The following is a 24,596-nucleotide window of genomic DNA, read 5'->3' on the forward strand; positions in this document are numbered from 1 at the left end:
GTTTTCAAATGACCAAACTTCCTATTTGCACATAACAATTATGAAAATAACTAATCTCTCTTTCAAATTTTAAAAAAATATTATTTTTTAGGATATATAATTATATGAATAAGATATTTCCTAAAATATATCTTAAGTTTGATTCAAAATATTTTCATTCCATTATCTTCAAGGTTCTATTATTATGCTGTCACTAAACAAATGAATAGTAATAAGTATTATTACAACGTCTTGTCCTTGTAATACCTATTCCCATTCCTAGCTATATAATTATTGTACATTATAGTCTACCAAATGTGCCCTAATTAACATCAATAATTATTTATTGGGGATGCATCAATTGCTACATAATGAGTTATGTGTCAACAAAAAAAAAAAAAAAAGCAACCCATCGCGCACCCTTGGTGCGATGGTCACTCCACAAGTATAAATGCTTGTGGGGGGTATTGGGGGTAAAAGCAGGGGTTCAAGTTTCCAGTAGGGAGTTTCACACACATATACACTTAGATTAAGCTATAGTAGAATTCTAGCTTGTAAAAAAAAAAAAAAAAACCAACACGTGTCTAAGGATTACGTACAATGCACATGATCAGGTGGACCTTTAGATACTTATAACTTTCTTTTGCTGCCACATAATCCATTATGTGGCAATTGCTGCATACAAGTATATAGCAAAACCTTTCTCTTATTTATTTTTTATTCTCAAAATTTTAGTTATTTAATTTTCAAGATACAAACCTATATTATGAAATTAGAGATAGAAATTTAAACAATGTAGAAGTTACAATATGGTCTATTTTTTTTCTTATAAAGATGCAAATATGCAATTCAGTTTTACAATAACATGCACTTAGGAGGGAAGAGAAAGAAATAAAGCTACCAAAATTACTTAAGAAAACTTTCATCGGGAAGGAGACTTCTCTAAATAAACCAAAAAAGGGGAAAAAAAACTTATCATAAGATTCACCTACAATAGACCGAAGACTCATTTATGAAAAACAATAAAGAAATGCCAAAGTTGTTGACTATGTGTGGGGTTATAATTTAGGCAAGTGCAGCTCTACTTGCATAAGATTCGGTTACTATTTTTAATTTGGGTCCAATATTAACATAACTTTTTAAACTACTAATAACAAATTATTATATAAGATTTGTTTTTAAAATGTTGTAGGTGTAGCATTACTCTAAAAATAGTTTGGCCCCCTCAAGAAAAATATTGTAGTCATGAGTTCTCCTTAATAGTGCCAACAATTATGCTCTTTGGGGCTTTGTAGTGGTAATAATTTTTCTTTTCTTAGCAACTCAACTCACAGTAGTTGCAGTAGACATCATCAATTTTTCTTTCTATTCTCTATTATCATTTTAATTCTCTTACTTCATTATTCTAATCTCAGCATTCTCAATTCTCACTTTATCTCTTATCAATCATTTTTTTTTTCTCTTTGTTAGTAGAAAAAAAAATGGTAACACCTCATGTACTTTTGCTTTTTTTTTTTTTTGGTGATATTGATATATTCAACTTATTGCTTTATCAAATTTTGTATAATTTAAGTTTTTTTGTGACTACCCTAAAAATAATTCTTGGATCCGCCACTAAATTTAGGAGAAGTTTTACTATTTAAAATTTTGAATTTGATCTAAGAAAAGATGGATGTAGAAGCAAAGAAGTAAAATCATGCTTAACAAAAAACAACTCACAACAACAATAAATTTATTGATTATATTGAAAACAACCACACCCTCTGCTAGGATTCAATTGGCGGTGGGACTGAATAATTGGCATCATCATCATTCCTTGCAACCCAAACTTTAAAAATAAGAGTTAGAGAAAATGGTAGAGAGAGAATTTCATGAGAAGCAGATCAATCAAACAGGAGAGAGAATGATAGAGGGGATCTATTTAATCTAATCGGCTTTGTGGCTGAATAGATCCCTAGAGAAGAGAGGTTGAAACTATTCTTATAAAAGAAGGGAATGGTTGGGATTTTGTTTTCAATTGTAATTTACAATAATAGTAGCATGAGAGTAGTAGTCTTTTATGGCTGAATAGTCGTTTCAGATTCTAATAGAGTTTTATATATATATAAACCTTAAAAAAACAATTGATGATGTGAAAAATTGTGAAGCTAGTAAAACTGATGTGACAACATATTATGAAGTTAATAGAAAATCAAAGACTTCGGTTTTGTAGCATATATAGATAAGCAATCAACAAATGAGTGAGTCCAAATCTAAACACTTTGCTCAATCTTGGTGACCTATTTGAGGAGCCGCCTTCAACTTGTTTGGTGCCCTCTATAAAGTTTGGATACCATTTAGATTTTTTTAGAATTTTTTTCGCTCTTCTTGGTGCCCTATGGCCTTCAACGTTTTTGGTCACTTATTGCAGTTTCCATTTAGACTCGGGCTTTGTTTAGTCAAAATTTTGCTTATCCAACTATTCCTATTTTTCTAGCAATTTGGGTTGATCATATCTTAGTTATCAAGAACTCAGTTTTTACCCTAAGTTTCAACGTTGGAAAACATAAACAGATAAAAGGTTTACTTTCCTGAGTGCATATTTAGGTTGCAATCTAAGGATTTTTAAAAGAATTATTAATTTTATTATAAAAGAAACTTGCAAATTCACATAATAACGAATGTGAATAGTTCACATAAATTGCCTAGTAAATAAATTGATTATTATTATTATTATTATTATTATTATTATTATTATTATTATTATTATTATTATTTTGTGTTTAAAAATTGAGACAATCAGGCTATGTTTGGTACATATATTTCCACACATTTTTCACACTTTTTCACCCATACGTATTTTCAAAAAAACTGAAAACGGTTATTTAAACACACGTACCTAACAAGCCCTTAGTTTGTAAAGTTTCTGAGATAAATTTGCAATTCTACTGGCATCACTTTTTTTTTTTTATCAAAAATGAATTGATTAACCCACTCGAATACTCTATCTCTCAAATTTATCTCTCTTAGATTCTTTCTTCCTCTTTCTCTGTCAACTCTCATATCCCTGCAATTGTTGGGTTGATCTCAAACCTGATTTGATTCAACGTGTGAACACTGAACACCTCTAGTGAGGCTTAGCTTTTTTGTTTTTTTTGGTTAAGAGGGATCTTTATTAAACTTAGCTAGCTATGAAAGGCAAAGTATTGGCTACACGCCTTACATAGTACAGACCAGTGGCATCTTCATTAACAAAAGTTACAATATCAAGGGTAGGGGGATTAAACAAAATAACATACTCTTCTTGCTGCACACAGCCCTCCTTTGCCAGTCCATCATCTGCCCTGTTTGCTTCTCGATAGGTGTGATTCACCCTGGTTTGTTGGAACCTACTGGGGAGATACCTACAATCATTCAAGAGAGAGGAATAGTCCCTGTTAGTGACTAAGTTAGACAGAACCAGGTCTACCACCACTTTTGCATCGAGTTCAACTTCCAGGCAATCAACTCCCAGCTGTAATGCAAGCTGCAATGCGTCCCGCAATGGCCAAAATTCAGCTATAACACTTGTAGTGAATCATATATTACAAGTGTAACCTCTAATCTAGGCACCTCTATGATCCCGAATTAATCCTCCATCCCCTGCTCTTCTTGGATTTCCCAATGATTCTCCATCTGAATTTAACTGACTCCAACCTTCCATTGGTCTATTCCATTTGAGAGGCTTAGCTATTTAGCCAATGGCCTTATAGTCACATTGACTATTTAACTATTTATCCATATTCCCAGTTTTTTGGGATTTCGTTCTGGAAGTCGAATCCTGTTATTTTGGGGGGAGGAATGAATGAAGATATGAGGGGCGTTGTGGAAAGTTTTGAGAAACATTCATTATTTGCGAGAATCTCAAGGAACGTAGATTCATTCTATCTAAGCATTGCGTTTCCCGCTTTCCCATGCAAGAAAACTTTGTAGGCCAATCCCTACCGACCTAGTTCTAATTCTACTAATTCAAGCTGATAAACGCACTTCTACCATAATTCAAGCTGATAAGTGTGCGCTTTCTTAAATTATCCCCTATTTGTAAGTTCTAAAAAATGGTTATTTTTTTGTCAACAACATTATTTTAAGAGCTATGCTAACAGTACCCTTAGAGTAAAAGTTAATTATTCATTTTAAGAAAATTTTGACACAATTTTTATGAAAAATTAAAAAATTGTCAAAATATTAATTTTTTTTTTCTTTTTCCCATAAAAACTTTCTTTAAATGAGTTGTCAACCATTATTCTAAGGACATTTATTAGCATTTTTCTTATTTTAAATAATATAAGTTTCAGCTTATAATTAGATCCAAATATCCAATCAGTTGTTAAAAGTTTTACATTTCAATTAATATATTCTAGTGTTTTAAACATTAATAATATAGGTTTAAATTCTTTTGCCCATTTTAACTATAAAATAAATACAATATATTGAAGTGAGTTTAAGTTACACCATGACAATTTCAACCAATACTAGATCCAAATATCCAATTAGTTGTTAAGAGTTTTACAAGTCCATTAATATATTCTAGTGTTTTAATCAGAAATCATCTAGGTTTAAATTCTTTTGCCCATTTTAACTATAAAATAAATACTATATATTGAAGTGAGTTTAAGTTACACCATGACAATTTCAACCAATCTTACATCTCTTAATAATTTTTTATAATTAGATCATTATTTAGAAAATTCCACCATTGAATTATATGTTTGTCATGTTCTTAACAAATATGCCAAATTTCAAGATCATAAAAATCAATATCTTGTCAACTCTCAAATTTTTGAATTTCAAGTTTTTTTTTTTAACTTTTCATAAAACATTGGTGTATGAATCAAATGGTCAACAATATTCAATTTGTGCAAAACTTGGCATGTGTATTAAGAATATAATGAACATATAATCTAGCGGTGCTAATAAAAAATTATCAAATTATGTTAAATTACTCAAAGTTATATCTACCATAACCTAAACGTAACTCATGTATCCAATTAGTTCAATTTGAGCAATACCATTAATGCCATGACATCTTTTGTGGTCAACACAATAGAACTCACTTAGCCCAATTTTATTACTTTTTTTAATATAAAAAGCAACCGACCTTAAAACGAAATTAGAATTGCTATTGGACCCCCCATTGCCACGGAATACCATCCCTACTCCCAACCATACAAGGCATTTAATTTCTTTAGGCGGGAAGTATTAGCCCATTCGTAACAGCTGTGCGATTTGTAGAGGTTGGAAAAATAAAAAAATGAGAACGCGTTGAAACTATCAAAAAAAAAAAAAAAAAATTGAACAGTACAACTTTTCTAGTCATGAAAGGCAACAATCCATAATACACACGTACATAGTTAGTTACGAAGATAGGAGATAGAGATAGGGACACATGAAAGAGCCCTATCTGACTGTATTGGGTGCAACACTTGGATGCTCTTTGAACTATAAAAGTAGGTGACTTTAGGATTCAGAGAAACACATTCAAGGCTCTCTCTCTGGTTTAGCCATTCGAGGTGCAGGTAGTAAAAACCACAAGCAAATTAGGAAACGCAACCTGACCCTCTCTCTCTCTCTCTCTCTCTCTCTCTCTCTTAGTTCATTCCCTAAATCCAGGACCCTTTGTCAATCTTTTGAATAACCTGGCTTCCTTTTAGCTTCGTTTGTTAGCCCATATATATATATTAGCTTACACTGGTTTTGACATTAGAAACCATATAGGACCAATAGAGTAAATATTTGACAAGGACAAAGGCTTGCTAGGAAGCAAAAAGAAGATTTGAGCTTCTAGTTTTGCAGGGGGAATATGGTTGATTCTTCGTCAGGTTGGCCTTGGGAGAACTTGGGCTGCTTCAAGGTATGAATCTCCAATGTTTTCCTTGTTCTTTAAGATTAGAATTGTGATTCATTTATGCATTACTCGGTGCTGAAATGGATTCTTCTTGTATGTGTTAACAGTATCTACTATATGGACCTTTTGTTGCAAAAGTTTTGTATTCAAGATTTCATGAGGAATCCCCAAACGCTAGCACCATTTTGTGTCTCCATGTTCTGATTTTATGTGCACTTAGAGGCCTTGTTCATCAGCTATGGAGCACTTACACTAACATGCTTTTCCTAACACGAAATCGTCGAATTCTTCAACAAGGGGTTGATTTCAAGCAGATTGACAAAGAATGGGACTGGTACAATATTCTTATCAAGATTCAAGAACCATAAAAATATCTCAAATTTCAATGACATTTGATGATCAGTTAGCTAACTTTTGACATTGTATTTAATTCGCAGGGACAATTTCATCATACTACAAGCATTAATAGCTTTTATGGCGTCCTATATGTTTCCGTTTGTTGAAAATCTTCCCCTCTGGAACTTAAAAGGATTTATTGCTGTTCTGACACTTCATATGGCTGTTTCAGAACCACTCTATTATTGGGTGCACAGACACTTCCATGGGAACCATCATCTCTTTAACCTTTACCATTCATTTCACCATTCATCTCCAGTACCCCAGGTCTTTACAGGTGACATTAATACAGCCATCTCTACATAAATTTGTCTTCATCCCCCTTCAAATTGAAAATTAGGAATAAGAATTCTTACTTTATACTCCAGCGTTCTTTTTCTTTTTTCTTTTTTCCTTTGTTTAGAATAGAAAAAAGAAAAATCAAATGCATAACATACATATTATAATTAATGGGTATAAAGTAGAATACAAAAGATAGAGTATTTTTATTCAAAAATTAGTACTGGTTAACATATTTTTTTGGGATTAAATTAATGTAATTTGTTTTTCTATTTTGCTTCAGCTGGAAATGCAACATTTTTGGAGCATCTTATATTAACAGTGATTATTGGAATTCCGATACTCGGGGCTTCTCTAATGGGATATGCATCAATATCCATGATCTATGGCTATGTTTTAGTCTTTGATTTTCTGAGATGCTTGGGCCATTGCAATGTTGAAGTTGTTCCTCATCAAATTTTCGAGACAATTCCTTTCCTGAGATATCTTCTCTATACACCAACGTAAGTAATTAATAATTGTACACCCAGGCCACTTTGGATGGGTAACATAATTTTTCTTTTTATCAACATGATATTTTGTAACAATCATTATGGTATTTTTTAAAAAAACAAAAATAGTTTTTTTTTTTTTTTTTTTCTGAATAAGGACAACCAAAGTATACTTTTGAAATGTATTCCAATTACCAAATTGGCAAATCCGTCCTTGATTAGAAATCTCTTGCCGGTTAAAAACTCCATAATTGACCCAGCATATAGGGTTTGTCTTGCAATTTCCTGTTCTAATTACCAAAAGAGAGGTCCTAACTATGTTTGTCGGTGCAATTTGTCTGAAAATGATATCTTCATGATTAAGGTAGTTAGAGAATGCTTTATGTAACATCCATGAAAAAGAAATCACTTCAATGCAAAATATGAATTATTGAATCACATTTTATAATTATTATCCATAATTCAATAGTTACACTAGAAAATGAAAATTTGAATCTTTATTGATAATACCAAAAGTTGTTAACCAATTAAATTACAAGATTATTAACCATTTTTATATTCTTTTAAACTGTGGAGCTGTTGCTTCGTAATTATATTCATGAATATTATTAATGTGCTGAAAGTCATTAATTTGCTTCCTTTTCATGCTGAGCAGATACCACAGTTTGCACCACACAGAGATGGGGACCAATTTCTGCCTCTTCATGCCTCTATTTGATGCACTATGGAACACTCTCAATGGGAAATCATGGGAATCACACAAGAGCATAAGTTCAAATCAAGGTGTGTTGAGTTTAATTACATCAAAATGAACCAATTATACGTTCTAAAATTATGTGGTTGAGATTTGAAGTGCGGCCTGAGTTGCAAACCAAGAGAGGCAATGCATTATGGATGGGTACCGGATTTTGTTTTCCTAACTTTACATGGGCAATTAAATGCAGAAAAATATGGACGGATTCCGGATTTTGTTTTCCTAGCCCATGTGGTGGATGTCTCCGCGGCTTTACATGCACCATTCGTTTTCCGAACATTTGCATCATTGCCATTTTCCACGAAGATCTTCCTGTTACCGCTATGGCCATGGACTCTTGTGGCGTTACTTCTTATGTGGGCTTGGTCTAAAACCTTTGTCTACTCATTCTACCAACTTAGAGGTCGGCTGCACCAAACATGGGTTGTGCCTAGGTTTGGCTTTCAGGTCTGCTTACAACTTTACATTAAAAGTTTTAGCCATAGCCAATGCTAATTGCTAAAATTAATGTTTTTTTTTAAAAAAATTTATCTAGTATTTTTGCAAGAGAGTTAAATTTATCTAGTTCTTGTCATCTTTGGCAGTATTTCTTACCATTTGCTACAGAGGGCATTAACAAGCATATTGAGCAGGCCATTCTCAGGGCTGATAGACTAGGAATTAAAGTCATTAGCCTTGCTGCATTAAATAAGGTTGGTACTTGTTTTAGTCTTATTTATGTTCTTAGAAAATTCTTAAGTAGTCCCGGAGGTGAAATGGTGCTTCCTCCTCTCATATTCATGGTAGGCATGAATTTAATGAGCGGACCCCACTATAAATATGAGAGGAGAGAGCACCATTTTTCGTACTTCGAGAGTACCTAAGCAAATTACTCTATGTTCCTATATGTTAACTACTATAACTGGACAACTTTATTTTTTTTTCTTTTTTGGCCAAAAATATTCATAAGTTTACTGGAGCCCTTGATTGCTGACCATGGTTGGTTGAGGTCCAAAAATATGTTAACTACTATAACTGGACAACTTTATTTTTTTCTTTTTTGGCCAAAAATATTCATAAGTTTACTGGAGCCCTTGATTGCTGACCATGGTTGGTTGAAGTCCAAAAATATGTTAACTACTATAACTGGACAACTTCATTATTATTTTTTTTTGGCCAAAAATATTCGTAAGTTTACTGGAGCCCTTGATTGCTGACCATGGTTGGTTGAGGTCCAAAAATATGTTAACTACTATAACTGGACAACTTTATTATTATTTTTTTTTGGCCAAAAATATTCATAAGTTTACTGGAGCCCTTGATTGCTGACCATGGTTGGTTGAGGTCCAATTTAACATTTGAAAATTGAAAGGTAGGTAGACGCTTAAACAAGGTATAAGACTTGCTTCACATTTAGGATCTGTTTAGATACCATTGAAAACTAAAAACTGAAAATACTGTAGTAAAATAATTTTTAATTATATAAACAGTATCATAAGACCCATCTTTAATAAAAATTTTGTTAAAAAAAGAAGTTTATAGATCTGGTAAGTAGTACACAAGATCCGCTAAAACTCAATTAACGCTCTTCCTTTCTCTTTGTTTTCTTTGCTCTCCGCATCTATAATGAAAATGTGGACCTTTCACTTCTCGCATTATTGTGGACTGGACTGGACTCTGTGTCCTTTGCTCGTATGAGTGCTGCACATTCGTGCGAGTTTGCTAGCGCAGTTAAATTAGACTTTCATTTTCAAACTTCAAATGACAATCTTTTCTTCTTTCAAAAATTAAAAAAGAGTTCGTCAAAAAAAATAAAAAATTAAAAGAGTATAATCTTTTCAAACTTTACTTTTTCCTTTTTAGGTACTTTTTAAAATAACCTCAACTAAAAAAGAAAAATAGAAAACAACCTTGTCTTGAATGTACACTTTTTTTTTTCCTTTTTTCTTTTTTTAAATTGGAGAATAAAAAATAAAAAAAAAAACTCAATTTTTATCTTGTCTCTCCCATAGTGTGGGTCCTCTCTAAAATCCACTATTTTAATTGAATATTATTTTATATATTATCTTTGAAATACATATAAGTTTCTAAAACTATCTTCTTTAATTTAAAATTTAGTGGAAGAGGAGTGTTGTTTTTAAAAAAATAAAGTTAAGGATAAGTTAGAAAAATTATCAATATTATGTTCTATGAGTTTTTAAAAAAATGATCATAGTTTGGATATCCCAACATTGAATGGATGATCAATAATATGGAAGGGAGAGTGTATTTATGATAGGCTTTTCCTGAAGGGAATTATGTTTAGCGAGAAATTGCATGTACTCTCTTCAAATTAGATACAACATAAAGAGTACAAATTTATAGGGATAAGGAATATAATTTTGTCTTTGCCCATGCGTTTAGTAATTCATTAAAACAAATGAGAAGGAAATAAATAATTATGTTAGTATTATACACTTTACTTTCTATCCCACAATAAAATAATAAAAAAATTATTTTTTATAATTAGTTTTATTTTGAAAATTTTATGCAAGTAAAATTGTTATTATCCTATCACTCACATGACAATATCATTAAAGGGCAAAGAAATTAGATTTATTCATGAACATGAAACCTCCACGTCCAAACACTTTTGTAACGAGGGAAAATTATAAAGGTGTTCCAAAAAGTACCACCAATTAATTGATTCGTATTCAATTACACCACTCAAGCTCAAACATTTAATATTTATGGTCCTGTGTTGTCAATCTCATATCAATTTCACTGTGAATAACAGTATATCATTGCGTTTCTTTGGTGAATGGCTTTGATATTTCTCAATAACAGTTATTAACAAGCAAACAAGAAAACACGAAACATGAGTTTTATGGTAGGTTCAAGAGTAGCTTATTTGGCTAAAATTGAAAATTTTTTATTGAAATTATTGTAGATAAAGGTAAAATTTAGTTGAAATAGTACAGTGGGATTCATGAATAGTATCAAAAACTTCAATGGACCCATAAATAGTAGTAAAAATAAGTTGAATAGTAAAATAAACTGACTTTTTAAACTGGAGTCAAACGCATACTTAATGTAGACTTTTGACAGTATTAATATTAAAGTCTTCTAGAGTTATCCAGATCCAAATAGAATATAAATCATTATATTTTTAATTATCCTTCTATTTTTCTGGATTAAGGCATCGGTTAACTTTTCTCAACTAAAAACTTTAAAAAGCATTATTCTAGTTCCAATTTACTAAAAATAAAGAGATTTTAGTAAATTTTTGTAAAACTGAAATAAATTGTTGAGTGATTAAATTCACAATTTTTCATCAATGTAATCTACTATTTCACGTGTGCAGAATGAAGCTCTCAATGGGGGTGGAACACTGTTTGTTAACAAGCACCCGGACCTTAGAGTTCGAGTTGTCCATGGGAATACCTTAACTGCTGCTGTTATTCTCAATGACCTACCTAAGGATGTGGAAGAGGTATTTTTAAGTGGAGCTACTTCCAAGCTCGGTAGAGCAATTGCCCTCTACCTTTGTCGAAAGAGAGTCAGAGTCCTAGTAAGTACACTCCGCCACTAAACTTTTTTTTTTTAATTTCATCACTTTTACTTCTTATTATCTTAACAAAAATTCCTAATACCAGAAAACAAAATAAAAGCTAAAAAAATTGATAAGAAATAGCTGTGTTAATTGCATTATTAATATACTTGATTAATATGTGTTTGTTGAGACTTGGTCCAATGTTCATAAGGGAAGAGAGATAAGAAAATGAAATATTTTGTTTTTTATGCCCTTGTGATCATAAAAAATAAAAATTCCTTAGTGTTAATACGTGATAGTAAAATAAGGGCAAAATAGTAGTTTAAATTGATAAACTAAAAAGTGAGGAATCAATCTATTTTTTCCTTTTTTTTATAGCATTTTTCATCCAATTTAGCAAATTATTATTAATTCTCATATTAGTTCTTATAAAAAATAAAAATAAAAAGTATTCTCATATTACTCACTACAAACAACTTGTTACATCCGAAATTCTTGTAAATTTTGTCGTGTCGCTAAAGTCTAGACTTGTTGATTTGGACAGACCAGAGATGGTAGGCCTAGAAATAAATTTCCTCTCTCCGGTTCAATCAATTACTTTTCTCTTCTGCCAACCAAAGGATTATCACCTTACCTTCTCTCCATTTTCCACCTATATAAACAAATAAAGTGTTAAAGTCACCTACTTTGGGTGGACAAAGTAGATGTGGGAGGAGAAGCCACGCATTCTTCCTCTCATACACAACCGTCAGATCCATACACTCAAAATAATAAAAAAATTTTAAAAAAAATGATGACTATTGTGGAAGACATTGGAACAATGACATAGGCAATGTTTTTAGGAGTTATTATATTGAATTTATAAATATATAACTTATACTTACTTATAAATCCAAAACAATACCAATGCAGATTTAAGACTTTGCATTAGGGTGCAGTGGGACAAATTGGTGTTATTATTTCCCTCACAATAATAGATCATTTGAGCCATAGGAGGTTCAAATTTCAAACCCTAGCTTACTCCTAATTAACGAATAAGTCAGACATGCTACTAATAGACTTAAGGCAATGTGGTAAACTAGTTGGTATTAAGAGCATTCTCATCAAAGGTGGAATAAATGCTAAAAGCTATTTTTAGCAACAAAACCACTAAAAAAGGTCTTACATCGATGGTGCTAAATTTTAAATCTTTTAGTACTTTGCTACAGTAAGGTGTTAGTAATAACATCTTAATGTAGCAAATTGCTACTCATTTTTTATTCCCCTTCTCTCTCTCCCCTCGGATCTCACTACCTACTCTCTCAAAAAGAATAAAGAATGATAAATAAATAAATAATATTTTAATGAAATGATAAAAAAAAAAAAGTTTTGATGTTAGTTGTATTGCAAAGTGATGCGTTAAATGCTATAAAATTGGTTTTTTAGGTACTAAATGCTAAAAATTTTAAAACTCTTGATGAGAATGCTCTAAGGATGACATTGTTTCACTCAATCCACAAACACCATATAACTTTTTTCAAAGTGTCTATTAAAATAGGCCGATTCATTTTAATATGATTAATAAATTGATCAATTTGATATTGACTTGCTCATCCAGCAATCAACCTAAATTGACTAGTTCATTTTTTGTGTTATATATATTATCTACTGTAAATTTAAATTTTAAATATAATTTTGGGACATAAAACAAAGAAATTAAATAATGACAATAAAAGTTATAATTTATTTTAATGAAAATTTATGTACTTAAAAAATATAATAACATGTTAATCATTTTGGGACTTTTTTTTTTTTGCTAAACATATTGATACTGCAAGTAAGAGCCTATTTGGTTGATTAGTTTAAGTAATATTATTTTAATATTTTTGATATACATGTAAGTAAAAAAGTATGTTAAAATATATATAAAGTTGTTTAAAATGTGAAAGTATTAGTTAGAACTGACCATCTAAACATCTCTAAATCTTTTATCTTCTCTTCTCAATGGTCCCTACATGGCATTTCGTAACGTCAATTTCAGACTTGATCTTGAGACTTAAATTGGTAATTGTTTAGTTGCTAACTGCCACTGTCTCCTTTCTGAAAATATGACTGGCCCATCTTATCAGCATATGGATTAGGATCCGGTGCACCAGGTCTAATTCACCTATTTCCTTCACAAATTTTTTTATTTTTTACTTTTTTATATTAACTTTCTACTTTTTTTTAATTTATTTTTTAATTATTAATTAAAATTAAAAGTTATTTTTTGCAACTATTAATTTTAACCATTAATAATAACGGCATCAAGTGTTATCCCTAATCTCAATTCCTAGATTATACATTTGCTCAGTGTGTGGATTGCTGTTTAAACAGTTTATAAATAAACCCTTTTACTTTGTTTGCCAAAGATTGGGCCAATTGGACTCGAGCCATCGTACCTAAGTCAAGTTTATATTATTTAATATAATGACAAACTGGTGTATGTGTGGATAGCCTATTTTAGCTGGTTTATTTTTATTAATTTTTTAAAATATATTAAATAAAGATTATATGTAACATTTGATGTGACTGAAAAAATATAAAATTTTAAAATGTTGCACCTAAATTGACAGTGAAAATACATTGAACTTTAAACTAAAGCATTAGAGGCTATTTAACTTTTTCTTTTTTTTTTAAGAAGGGGCCCTTTGACATTAAAGATATATTGTTGGGCTATCTTTTCGCGACTAAGACAAGATGTATGAATGTGCTACATTTTTGTCTATTCCATAAATTTTGATAAGATAAAGAAAAATTGCAGATGCTGACTTTATCAGCGGAAAGATTTGAAAAAATTCAGAAGGAAGCCCCAGTTGAATTTCAGAGCTACTTGGTCCAAGTGACAAAATACCAAGCAGCACAAAACTGTAAGGTATGCTCATGTGTTTATTTTACATGCACTTAATTACATCACAAGGGTTACTAATTGAAGAGGTCGCACAGGTATGATTTGTGATGTTTTTACATTGTGTTAACTAAAAAATCTTCCTCATAATTAATTTGAATTATTTGTTAATTAATTTAAGTTATCCTTGTTGTTCAATAAAATGTAGACATGGATTGTTGGCAAATGGATCACACCAAGAGAACAAAATTGGGCACCACCAGGAACACATTTTCATCAATTCGTGGTCCCTCCAATCTTGTCCTTCAGAAGAGATTGCGCTTATGGTGAGCTTGCAGCTATGAAATTACCTGATGACGTCGGGGGGCTTGGATGTTGTGAGGTGAGCCTTAATTCTTCTTCATGATCTTTTTTTTTTTTAATAATTCAATAGTTTGGAGAGAGAGGAAATAAATCCTAAATGTTTTTATTGGAGAAACTAAGAGGTATCAACGAATTGAATTACAAGGCTCTTAGTTTTGTCATGGGTGCGATCTAGTGTGATTGTATGGTTAATTCTTCACAAATTAGTATAATTTCTAGAAACCATTTTAGGCTTAGTAATTCCACACCAAACTATATTATTCAAGCAAAAAATATTAAACCTATATTCTGATTATTTTCCTTAAAAAAAATCCCGGATAGAGGCAGATACATACAAATTAGTAATTACAATGCCCACGTTGTAGGGTAGCATTCTGTGCAGAAAATAAAATAAAAAGATGAGGGAATAACGTTTGCTTTAACTCTCTTACTTGAAATAAAAATTAACATTTGCACTAGCTCCCTTAAATTTTTGTCTTCAAGATTGGGTTTCAAAAGAAGACACACTCTTGGTGCGATAGTCACTCTATAAGTATAAGTGCTTGTGGAGTGTGGAGGGCAAGGGCCGGAGTTCAAGTCTCCAAGAAGGAGTTTTACATACATATACACTTAAAATAAGCTAGAGTAGAAATTCTATCTAGTAAAAAAAAAAAAAAAGGCAATGCACGTGAAGGATAGTTGAAGGGGATATAAAAATGAGTCATGCTAACGAATGCCCTTGAAACGATGGTTAATAATCTATTTTAGGAAAATTTTGACATCACTTTTTTGGAAAATGAAAAAAGTTATCAAAATATTAATTATTTTTTTTTCCGTAAAAATTTTCTTTAAGTGGATTGTTAACTAATACCTTAAAGACATCAGTTAGTATTTTTTTATAAAAATATGGGAAATGTTAATAGATGCCCTTAGGACATTGGTTAACAATCCATTTAAAAAAAAAATTTATAAAAAAATTAATGTTTTAACAATTTTTTTCATTTCTCATAAAAGTTGTGTCAAAACTTTCTTAAAATAGATTGTTAACCAATGCTCTAAAGGCTCTCGTTAGCATGACTCTAAAAATATAGGACTTCTAGGGAATTCTCAAACTTTTTTAGCTATCATTTATATATTTATTTATTTATTTATTGGTAATTGAAAATGGGTAGAGGGGAGCTACTAGTGTGACTTCTCTACCTAGACGTGACCATAATAGCACCCTATCCACTTTCACACAAGACCCCATATATGTGAGGAACTTAGCTATCATTTATGTTATCCCAATTATTTGGTTGATTTTTTTCATGATTGCTGAAACAGTACACCATGGGTAGAGGAGTTGTCCATGCATGCCATGCGGGAGGTGTGGTTCATCTACTTGAAGGTTGGACTCACCATGAAGTTGGAGCAATTGATGTTGACAGAATTGATCTAGTTTGGGAAGCTGCATTAAAACACGGTTTGAAGCCAGTGAATAATCAGGATTAAGATCCTCTGCTGCATCAACTAAACTTAATTTGATTGCAGTTTGGAAATATTCGAGTGAAAGAAAGAAGCAATTATTTGTAACGTGGCCCTTTACGTGGCCTATTTTTCTTTTTTTTGCTTTTTCTTTACAAAGACAGACAATAAATTATGGCTTAGTTATATTTATATATATATGTACGTGAATCCAAAAATGATTATTACAATATCCAAGTAAATTGATCCCTCCCATTAATTAATGGAGGAAGTTAAGCAGCAATTCGTATTTGCCCTTTTTTCCTTTTTCCTTTTCTAGTACATTCTATATTTCAATTTACTTAAAATAATTTAGGAGAAAATTAATGACAATTAACTACTGAACGATTTTTTTATAATGAAAATTAATTACTGAACGATGAACAAGAAAAAAACTCCATGTTTGGATTTAAATGGATAACCATGAATTCCTCTTTAACTCATTTTACTATAATCCATAAGCATATTTCAATTGTGGTTATGTTACCGGGTTCTCTTATGACAATTATTAATAAAATATAATAGGAAAGTTTTAACACCGCTTTTATGGTAAAACATAAAAAACTATTAACAAAATCAATTGCTTTATCATTTTTCTATAAAATATTTTTTAAAATGATTCATAAACTAATACATTTAGGTCATTTGTTAACATTTCCTTTCAATTTATATACAGACTGGCATTAATTATTATTGATAAACTTCATCGCAATTAATGACTGAATGTTAGTATATTTAGTAATGGGATAAACAAAGACAATGTGGCACTCTTTCAAAATTGATAGGGCTTCACCTATTTTGCTGTTGTTCCACTGTTCCAAATTCCAATTCCAACATTAAGGCTTTTTTAATGTTGGGTTAAGGTTTAACTTAAGTATGAAATCAAAATGACGAAGGTTCAATTTTTGTTACGATAAAGACGGAAAGTCTATGTATGAACTCTGCGCAAAACTGTATAAGAAACTTCCTTAGTATAAGTAGTTATATCACGTACGAGTGTATAGTCAAGTCAAGTAAAATGGCATTTTTTTTCTCAACAAAAAAAAAAAAAAAAAAGTGTAATGGGCTTACATTACATCTATTGGGCTTGTATGCTAATGGCCTCCCCTCAAGCTCATGCTGGGTGATGCGTGACAAACTTGAGTTTGGAGACAAATTGCCCGTTTGGATCCCCGTTTACCTGTTGTGTTTGCGTTTTTTTTTTTTTTTTTTTAAGACCAGCGCTTGGTGCACTGTTTATGGGACATAAACAGGGCACCAAGCATATAAAAAAAAAAAAAAAAAAAAAAAAAAAAAAAAAAAAAAAAAAGTGAACAGTATTTTTTTATCTATTAAAAAATTATTTTGTTACAGTATTTTCAGTTTTCAGTAATAAGTTCTACCCATTAAAACTGCCTGGTAGAGGAGGTTAATTTGTACGAAGATGTGAGAAATTAATAACAACATTTTCAAAATACAACCAAACATTTGAAAATATTTTTCAAAACAATTTTTAAAATACAACCAAACACTTGAAAATATTTTTCAAAGCAATTTTCAAAATACAATCAAACATTTGAAAATATTTTTCATTTCTAAAAATATTTTCACCTGAAAAGAAATTATTTTAATTGTAGCATAACACAGCTCTAGTGATAAAGCAAAATAACCGGCGGTTACAGCTCACAGGCTTCCCAGTCTGCCACATGTCGCAGTGTCTTTGAAACCTTACCTCCAAAACGACACGAAACACTCTCATCAACGAACACCTGTTCTTAACGTTCCCAACCGCCCCAATTCTCTCTCTCTCTCTCTCTCTTTTTCTCACAAACATGAAAGTGTGTTTCCGAAATTCATTTTCCACTCTGTAACCAAAGCTGAAAATGGAGAAGAAATCATTGCTGGGAGTGCACAAGAGAAAGCCCATTAAGCGTGTCCAGAAAAACTTGCTCAAGAAAGTGGCAGACTATCTCATTTCCGATTCTTACCTCTTTGCTCCTCTCATCTCTCCCCAACCCAACACTTTTCCTCCTTCAAGTAATTACTCTAGCTTTCTTTTCTTTTTCTTTTTTCTTTTTTTTTTTAATTAAAATTTGGATTTTAGTCCATGTTTTTGCTGGTGGGTTTTCAATATTTGCTTTAATGGAGTGAAATTTTTGTTCTTAGGAGTGGAATTTAGAGAACCCATCAAGAAAATCAACAACAAGAATGTGTTCAAGAAGATTGGGGAGTTTCTGATTTCTGATTATTACATGTATGCGTCCTTGGTTGCTCCTCAATCAATTGTTACTCCTACAGGTACTTTTCCTTCCTTTTTTTCTTTTTTTTTAAATTTAAAATTGTATGTAAGTTGAAAATATTAATTATTGGGATTTGAATATGTCCTTGAAGAATTATATGCTTTTGTTTGACATTTTTTTGTTAAGAAGAATTTGTTTTGGCTGTTTTTTAATGAATGTAATGCTGGTTTCTGCACATTTGTGCAGCCATTAGTAGATTTGAACATTCTGTGACTCAACTAATGGTTTAGTATTGGAATATAATCTCTACAGAGCAAAGCATTCTAGGCATGAGTGAGTAATGGGCTTAAGGAAGCTGTACGATTGGGTTGGAGTTTGGAAAGCTTGGAATGCTTCTATTGTATTTGTGGATTTTCTAGTGCAACTGACCATAAAGAAGTATCTCTTAGAGCTAGGGGAAGGGTGTCAGCTAGGATTGGCCTTTGTACATGCAACTAGTTTGTTGGATAGAAATACAATCTTGTTTTTTAGGTGAATCATTTTGAAACAAATGTGTACATTATGGCTGCCAATAGTAGCCTTGTAGCGTAATGACATTGCCTGGTCTCTTGTGTAATGAGAACCAGGGTTTGAATCCCTTCTCTCCCATTTTTTTGTGACAATTGAATATTTGAATTAACAAACACATTATGGCCATTTTATACTGATACAAGATGTCATTTATGATTTTTTTGATGAGCAAGCAAGAATTTTATTAATCTATAACACCACTTTACAAGTAAGTAAAACATATGAACAAGACTTTCTTGACCAATAGACTACAAGAGTGCCTTATTACAAAGTACACCTCTAGAGGGTTATTTACACTTCAAACACAACATTCTATTACCCAAGACCAATATTCCTAACAAGAGATTTTCTTAGATTCCTTGTTAAGAATTGAAATTAGAATTACTTCTAAAAAAATATTGAAATTGGAATTCCAAAAAGAAAAACATAGAGCTCCATTCAAGACTGAGTTTTCAAAACTTCTTTTTATTTTTGGATAAATGAGAATTTATTTTTTTTTTTATAAGTAATCAGAAAACTTTTATAAATGAAAGAAAGAAAGAAAGTCATACAAGAAGTTCATGATGATGAACAACAAGAGAAAAGCTACTAGAGGGATAAGCTAAGAGAGGACATAAACACAGAAAGAGAAGAACAATTAGTAAACCCCCAACAACGAGACCACTCTAAGAGACTACGCTGGCATAAAAGATTTAGCTCAATCAAGGTCTTCTCTTTATCCTCAAAGGAACGACGATTCCGCTCCAACCACATAATCCACATTAAGCACCCTGGAACCAAGTTCCATATGTCCGACTTATCCTTTCCATGCCACTGATACCAACAACAGATCAAATCCGCCACCGATCCTGGCATAACCCAAGGAATCCCAAAGGCCTGAAGCATACAATACCATAGAGCGTTTGTAACAGGACAATGCAGGAGAAGGTGGTTAACCGACTCCCCATCCATGCAACACAAACAACACCTATTAACCAAAGTCCGACCCTTAAGCATGAGGTTATCCAAGGTGAGAATCCGGCCATGAGCAGCAGACCATAGAAAGAACGCCACCCGCTTAGGGATCTTAGGTTTCCAAACCCCTTTCCAAGGAAGCCAAGAATTCGAAATACCCCTGATCGCGAGGTAATAATACAATACAACTCAAACTTGCAGCCTTGCAGCTGCAACTACCAACATACCAAGTCCCAACAAGAGACTAAACAACAAGTACTTTTATTTACTGACCAAAAGTAATACCAAACTTCAAGCTGTATACTGACACCAACCAACAAACAGATAGATTACAAAATACCCCATGATAGTTACTGACTAGTGACTATCAAAAGCCAGGGAGATCAATGTGGTTTTTTTTTTTTTTTTTTTTTTGTAGAAATGGAGTTGAGAGCCAGAATCACCTGTTTTTTGAATGTTGTTTCACAATGAGGCTTTGGAAAGAAATCATGAAGCTGTCTAGTTCACTAGTTCTCAACCCTAGTGTTAGGTTGCAGACATTGTAGAATGGGGTATCAACAAATTGGCTTGGATTGCTGCTATATACCACATATAGTCCAAAGGAATGTGTGAGTCTATGGAGGCTAGGTGGAGTTTGAGGCTCCCTTTCGTAGTAATCCTAGCTTTTACTTCCCAGCTTTTACTTCCCATTCAACAGCTTTCTAAATACTTTCTTCTGTTTTCCCTTGACCTCCATGAATTTTCACGTTTCTTTGAGTCCAGATTTGATACACAACTGCCCCCCTTCCCCCAAGTTATCTTGCCAATTACAGGGCTCTTAACTTTCCAGATCTTCAGCCCCCACTCAACCACTTTATCCCATTCCATATAAGGCCCGCAAAGCAAACAGTACCTCATTGCCTCTTTCTGCATTATCCTATTTAATGATCACTCTAAAGAGAGATGATTTACACTTCTAAGTAACTTCTACAGAACACACAAGCTGTTTCACCATTGTGTCCCCATTGGATTGATATATATCTCTTGTAGACAGTCGGTTATTAAATACTAGCCAAAGCATGACAGTTTGTCCCAGGATTGCCATGGAGAACCAAACTAATTTCCATAAGGCTTGTCTCTGATAGCATTCCAGGTCTCTGCAGGTGCGTATTTTCCAAATACTCTAGAAAATGGTTTTAAGTAACAACTTTGTTTGACAGAGCACTCACTTTTGAATGTAGCCACATAAGTGACCATTCGCCTTTTAAATCTAAATGGTGCCCCCTTATGCTTGGGTCAGCTTTAATATTTCTTTTATTGGTAGTTAAACACAGACGCACCTGGGGTTCTTGTGCTCATGATCTCATCCTCCACCTTCCTTTTACAAGGGGAGGTGCCATTTGAGCTAGAGCTCTTGGCAAAGTTAGTAGTTGGAATTTCTTATGTTTATTAGATTTTTTGTTCTATATTTAGGCATTTGCTGTCCTTATCGTACTTCCATTTGAACCATACATCTTCAGCTTTCTTGCGCAATTCAACAGTTTTGGCTACACATGACCAGATCATCCCAATTGACTTGTTTTCTTCTTGTATTTAATGCTGGTTACCTCTACAACTCTTCTTTCTTTGCATTCAGAGATGCACTTCACTGGCTTTTGGTACAAACCTGATGTAATGGTTACTAAAATACTCACCAGAGCTTTAGAGAACCAGAGAGTGTTATCCAAATATTTGGGGTTATGTTCGCTAATGTCTTGAGGCTATGTTTTGAATGCAGTGTTACTTTTGGATCCAAGACTCCAGTTCTAGTTGTTTTGAAAATTGGAGATGCTTGGACTGATTTTGTTGCTAATCTTGAGAAGGATTAATCCATACTGAATGTTATGCTCAATATATGTTAGTAAAAGCTATGATTGATGAATATATTGAAAGATTTGACTTTGATTCTTTTAGGAATTGGACTTTTATGTAGTGGGATTGATGTAATTTGAACCAAGATATTGAAGAAGTAAATGTAAAATAATAAGAACGAATAAAATATGGAAAATTTTCTGCTAAATGAAATAAAAAAAGGTTCAATGAATTTGTTCTTTGTTGAGGTCTCACATTACATCAATTGTTCCTATGTTTAGGATGAAATATTCAGTATTTCAGGTTTTTCTTTCAGCTTTTATTATTTGCAAGCGTATAGTATAAGTTTTAGGCTCTGTTATTTCCCTGAATATCTAGAAATAGGATTTTGGAATTATATTCACAAAATAGATTGTCCTCCTTCCCCAACACACAAAAATTTAAAGGCAGAGGGTGGAGGAAAGGAAAGCTTGGCACTCAAGAATGAAAGGAAACAAGATTTTATCTGGGAAAATACTAAATTTGGTCAGATTTTAGGTGCTTCTATAAAAACTATACTGTATGAAAACTAATTGCAACCCGAGCTTTAGCATATTAGGCAAAGAGAAGATTTTTAAACACAGAAGTTAGGGATTTAGGGATAATCTAGAATGAGAAGTCCTTTGTTAATAAGAATTTTTCTCCCTTAGTATGCATACCATGTGATAGATGTTGACATAATGTGAAAACAGTGCACCCAGATTTGATGAATTATATGAAATATATTAATGTGAGTTGGATAACTGCTATAACTATCCACCTTGTCCACCTAGGGTTGGCCCAAATAATGCACAGCTTTTGTCCATGCAAGTTTACTTATATTTGGCACCATGATCTGAACATGGTTTTCATTCTCTCATGTTATTGAATTTCATATTATCTTCAAACATGCATATGAATGCTTTATATAAAGTGGCTTCACAATGAGACTCTGTGGATGATAGTTGTTTCATTCTGAGGTTGAAACTTGCCTCTACTTAAAATCTTATTTCTCCCTCATTTTTCTCTTCTTAGTAACCTGTTTTCTAGAATGATAGAAACGATTTTAGGATTGAAAGGGGGTATGGTATCCATTGGAGAAGGAAAAAGAATATGAAGACAATATAAAAATTCATAAGATGTAACATTACTTATAAGTTACAAAGTAACAAATGGCGAATCCAGGCTGCAAGAGGAATCATCTCTCTGAGCTAGTAACTCTACTCTGCATTTTTTGTTAGTACTAAAGAGTTTGCAGAATTCATGTCTCCCTGACATGTAGAGTGCTGTACATGGTTTGCTTTCCTGGCTCAAAAGACATATAAAGTCCCATTCCAGAACTAACTTAAACAAATTTATGGATATGGTTTTCTTGATACCATTAACACAATTTCTGTGAGCTTTTGTTTAATTAAGAGAGAGAAAATAAATAATAAAAATGAATTTTTAAAGAAAATGTGGGGCTAAGAGAGTCTGATGATTTCCATAGTTATCCAAGTTTACAAGAACATGTGTGTGAGGTGATGTTTAGATTTTCATTTAAGCGGATATTATGGTTTGATCTTCTTCTTGTCCTTACACTTTTGTTTTTTTCTTTACTTTCCACTTACCTTATTTCCTCCACTGCCAGGAATCTTATTGACTAAGGGAAGCTTAAGTTAATCATAGAAATGGTTGTAGTGAATTTTTTTTTGGGGTGTTACTTTTGTTTTAGAAAAATTTCATCTTTTTAAATATATGGTTTATTAAATTCCAGAACCTTCGTGGCACATCAAGAGGGTTGCTACAGCAGTTTCAACGAGGAAAGTCACCATGATAGACAAGGAACCAACAGATCGGTCCTCAAATAAAGTAGCAAAGGATCAAAGTTCCAAGAACTTGCTTCATGAGACAAGCATTTCCGAAAAAACTCTTGGGCACAGAGAAATGGTGAAGCACATGGTTTACCAAAACTGTCGCTCTACATCCATTTCAGGTCCCATTCTTGTCACATGAAAAGCTCTGTTGTCTGAGTCCCTTGGTTAATTTTTTGGTTTCTTCTTTTTCCTACATTAGATTACTGCCAGATATTTATCTTTTTCTTTAGTCAGTGCTGTATTTGTTTCTTTGTGGCATATCTCATTGGCAAAGAGCATAAAAGGACTTTGGCCCAAACAGTTAATGTTGATGCATGTTTACCTCCTGATCATCAAGACGAATATCAGAATTACTTGAATAAAAATTCTCCACCAAATTAATAGAACATTAGTGGTAATTTGAAGGACTTCTGATTAAAAATGCGTTGTTGCAACCAGTACACATGACAATTAACATTTGGGTTATTTAATGTGTCTAGACTTGGTTTAAACAAATTGGTTGTTAAGTGATTTTGTGAATATTCTTTAATATTATCTTAGCATTATTTCCAGTTCTTTTAAACCAAAAGACTACTTCTGTGTGCAGCTCTCTTCATCTTAAGGTTGTGAGGAGCTCTGGTTTTCTGAAAGTAATTTAGATGGGTTTTTTTTTTTTTTTTTTTTTTTTTTTTGTGTGTCACAGGAAAAGAAACGCTCAAATTTGCAGCTAAGGAAGCTCAATGTTGACTGAAAAACTGGTACATCAGTGTACTCAATTTGAGTAATTAGAAATATACATGCATCATGTACTTAGATGCATATATCATAGTTAGTATACTTATTTATTGTATTTTGTTGTAAGTGGGATAATGAGGCTGTTGGTGAAACTTATGCCTGTGTGTTGTTCATGAGTTTGTATAGTTTCTTACTCTCAATAGTTAAGACTATTACAATGCTTTATCTTTGAACTTGGTAAGCTTTGGATATGGTTCTTGCAACTTTGAAGATAATTTGCCATGTGTCTTTTAATTATCAATACCTTAGATTCATCCCCCATACTAGGTGAAGTTTCCAAATTGAACTTTTGTTGCACAACTATAGCAATTTCTGATTTAGTTAGGTTTGCTTAAACCAAGATTAGGAAAGGAAAATTTAAAAGCAATTAAATTCTGGATCTTTTGGAAAA

General features: G+C 32.2%; 2 protein-coding genes across 2 annotated transcripts; both read left to right on the forward strand.

Moving 5' to 3' along the window:
* Positions 1–5,481: 5,481 nt before the first annotated feature.
* Positions 5,482–16,246, forward strand: LOC142640337 (very-long-chain aldehyde decarbonylase CER3). Its single transcript, XM_075814398.1, has 11 exons — positions 5,482–5,848; positions 5,950–6,176; positions 6,280–6,515; positions 6,801–7,020; positions 7,664–7,791; positions 7,953–8,209; positions 8,347–8,454; positions 11,085–11,291; positions 14,056–14,166; positions 14,348–14,521; positions 15,805–16,246. Exons 1-11 carry the CDS (start codon positions 5,798–5,800, stop codon positions 15,970–15,972), a joined length of 1,887 nt encoding a protein of 628 aa, XP_075670513.1. The 5' UTR covers positions 5,482–5,797; the 3' UTR covers positions 15,973–16,246.
* A 1,374-nt stretch (positions 16,247–17,620) lies between these two features.
* LOC142605748 (uncharacterized) lies at positions 17,621–24,378 on the forward strand. The gene is made up of 4 exons (XM_075777192.1): positions 17,621–18,000; positions 18,130–18,261; positions 23,332–23,550; positions 24,114–24,378. The coding sequence occupies exons 1-4, from the start codon at positions 17,847–17,849 to the stop codon at positions 24,155–24,157; spliced, it is 549 nt and encodes a 182-aa protein (XP_075633307.1). The 5' UTR covers positions 17,621–17,846; the 3' UTR covers positions 24,158–24,378.
* The last annotated feature ends 218 nt before the right edge of the window (positions 24,379–24,596 follow it).

This window comes from Castanea sativa, chromosome 1, assembly GCF_040712315.1.
Source record: "Castanea sativa cultivar Marrone di Chiusa Pesio chromosome 1, ASM4071231v1".
NCBI lineage: Eukaryota > Viridiplantae > Streptophyta > Magnoliopsida > Fagales > Fagaceae > Castanea > Castanea sativa.

Bases quoted from the DNA above. Each gene is read 5' to 3' on its own strand.
- LOC142640337 (XM_075814398.1), top strand. From the start codon at position 5,798: ATGGTTGATTCTTCGTCAGGTTGGCCTTGGGAGAACTTGGGCTGCTTC. The intron at 5,849-5,949 runs GTATGAATCTCC...ATGTGTTAACAG, and splicing joins AGAACTTGGGCTGCTTCAAG to TATCTACTATATGGACCTTT. The intron at 14,522-15,804 runs GTGAGCCTTAAT...TTGCTGAAACAG, and splicing joins GGGGGCTTGGATGTTGTGAG to TACACCATGGGTAGAGGAGT.
- LOC142605748 (XM_075777192.1), top strand. From the start codon at position 17,847: ATGGAGAAGAAATCATTGCTGGGAGTGCACAAGAGAAAGCCCATTAAG. The intron at 18,262-23,331 runs GTACTTTTCCTT...ATTAAATTCCAG, and splicing joins ATCAATTGTTACTCCTACAG to AACCTTCGTGGCACATCAAG. The intron at 23,551-24,113 runs GTCCCATTCTTG...TGTGTGTCACAG, and splicing joins TCGCTCTACATCCATTTCAG to GAAAAGAAACGCTCAAATTT.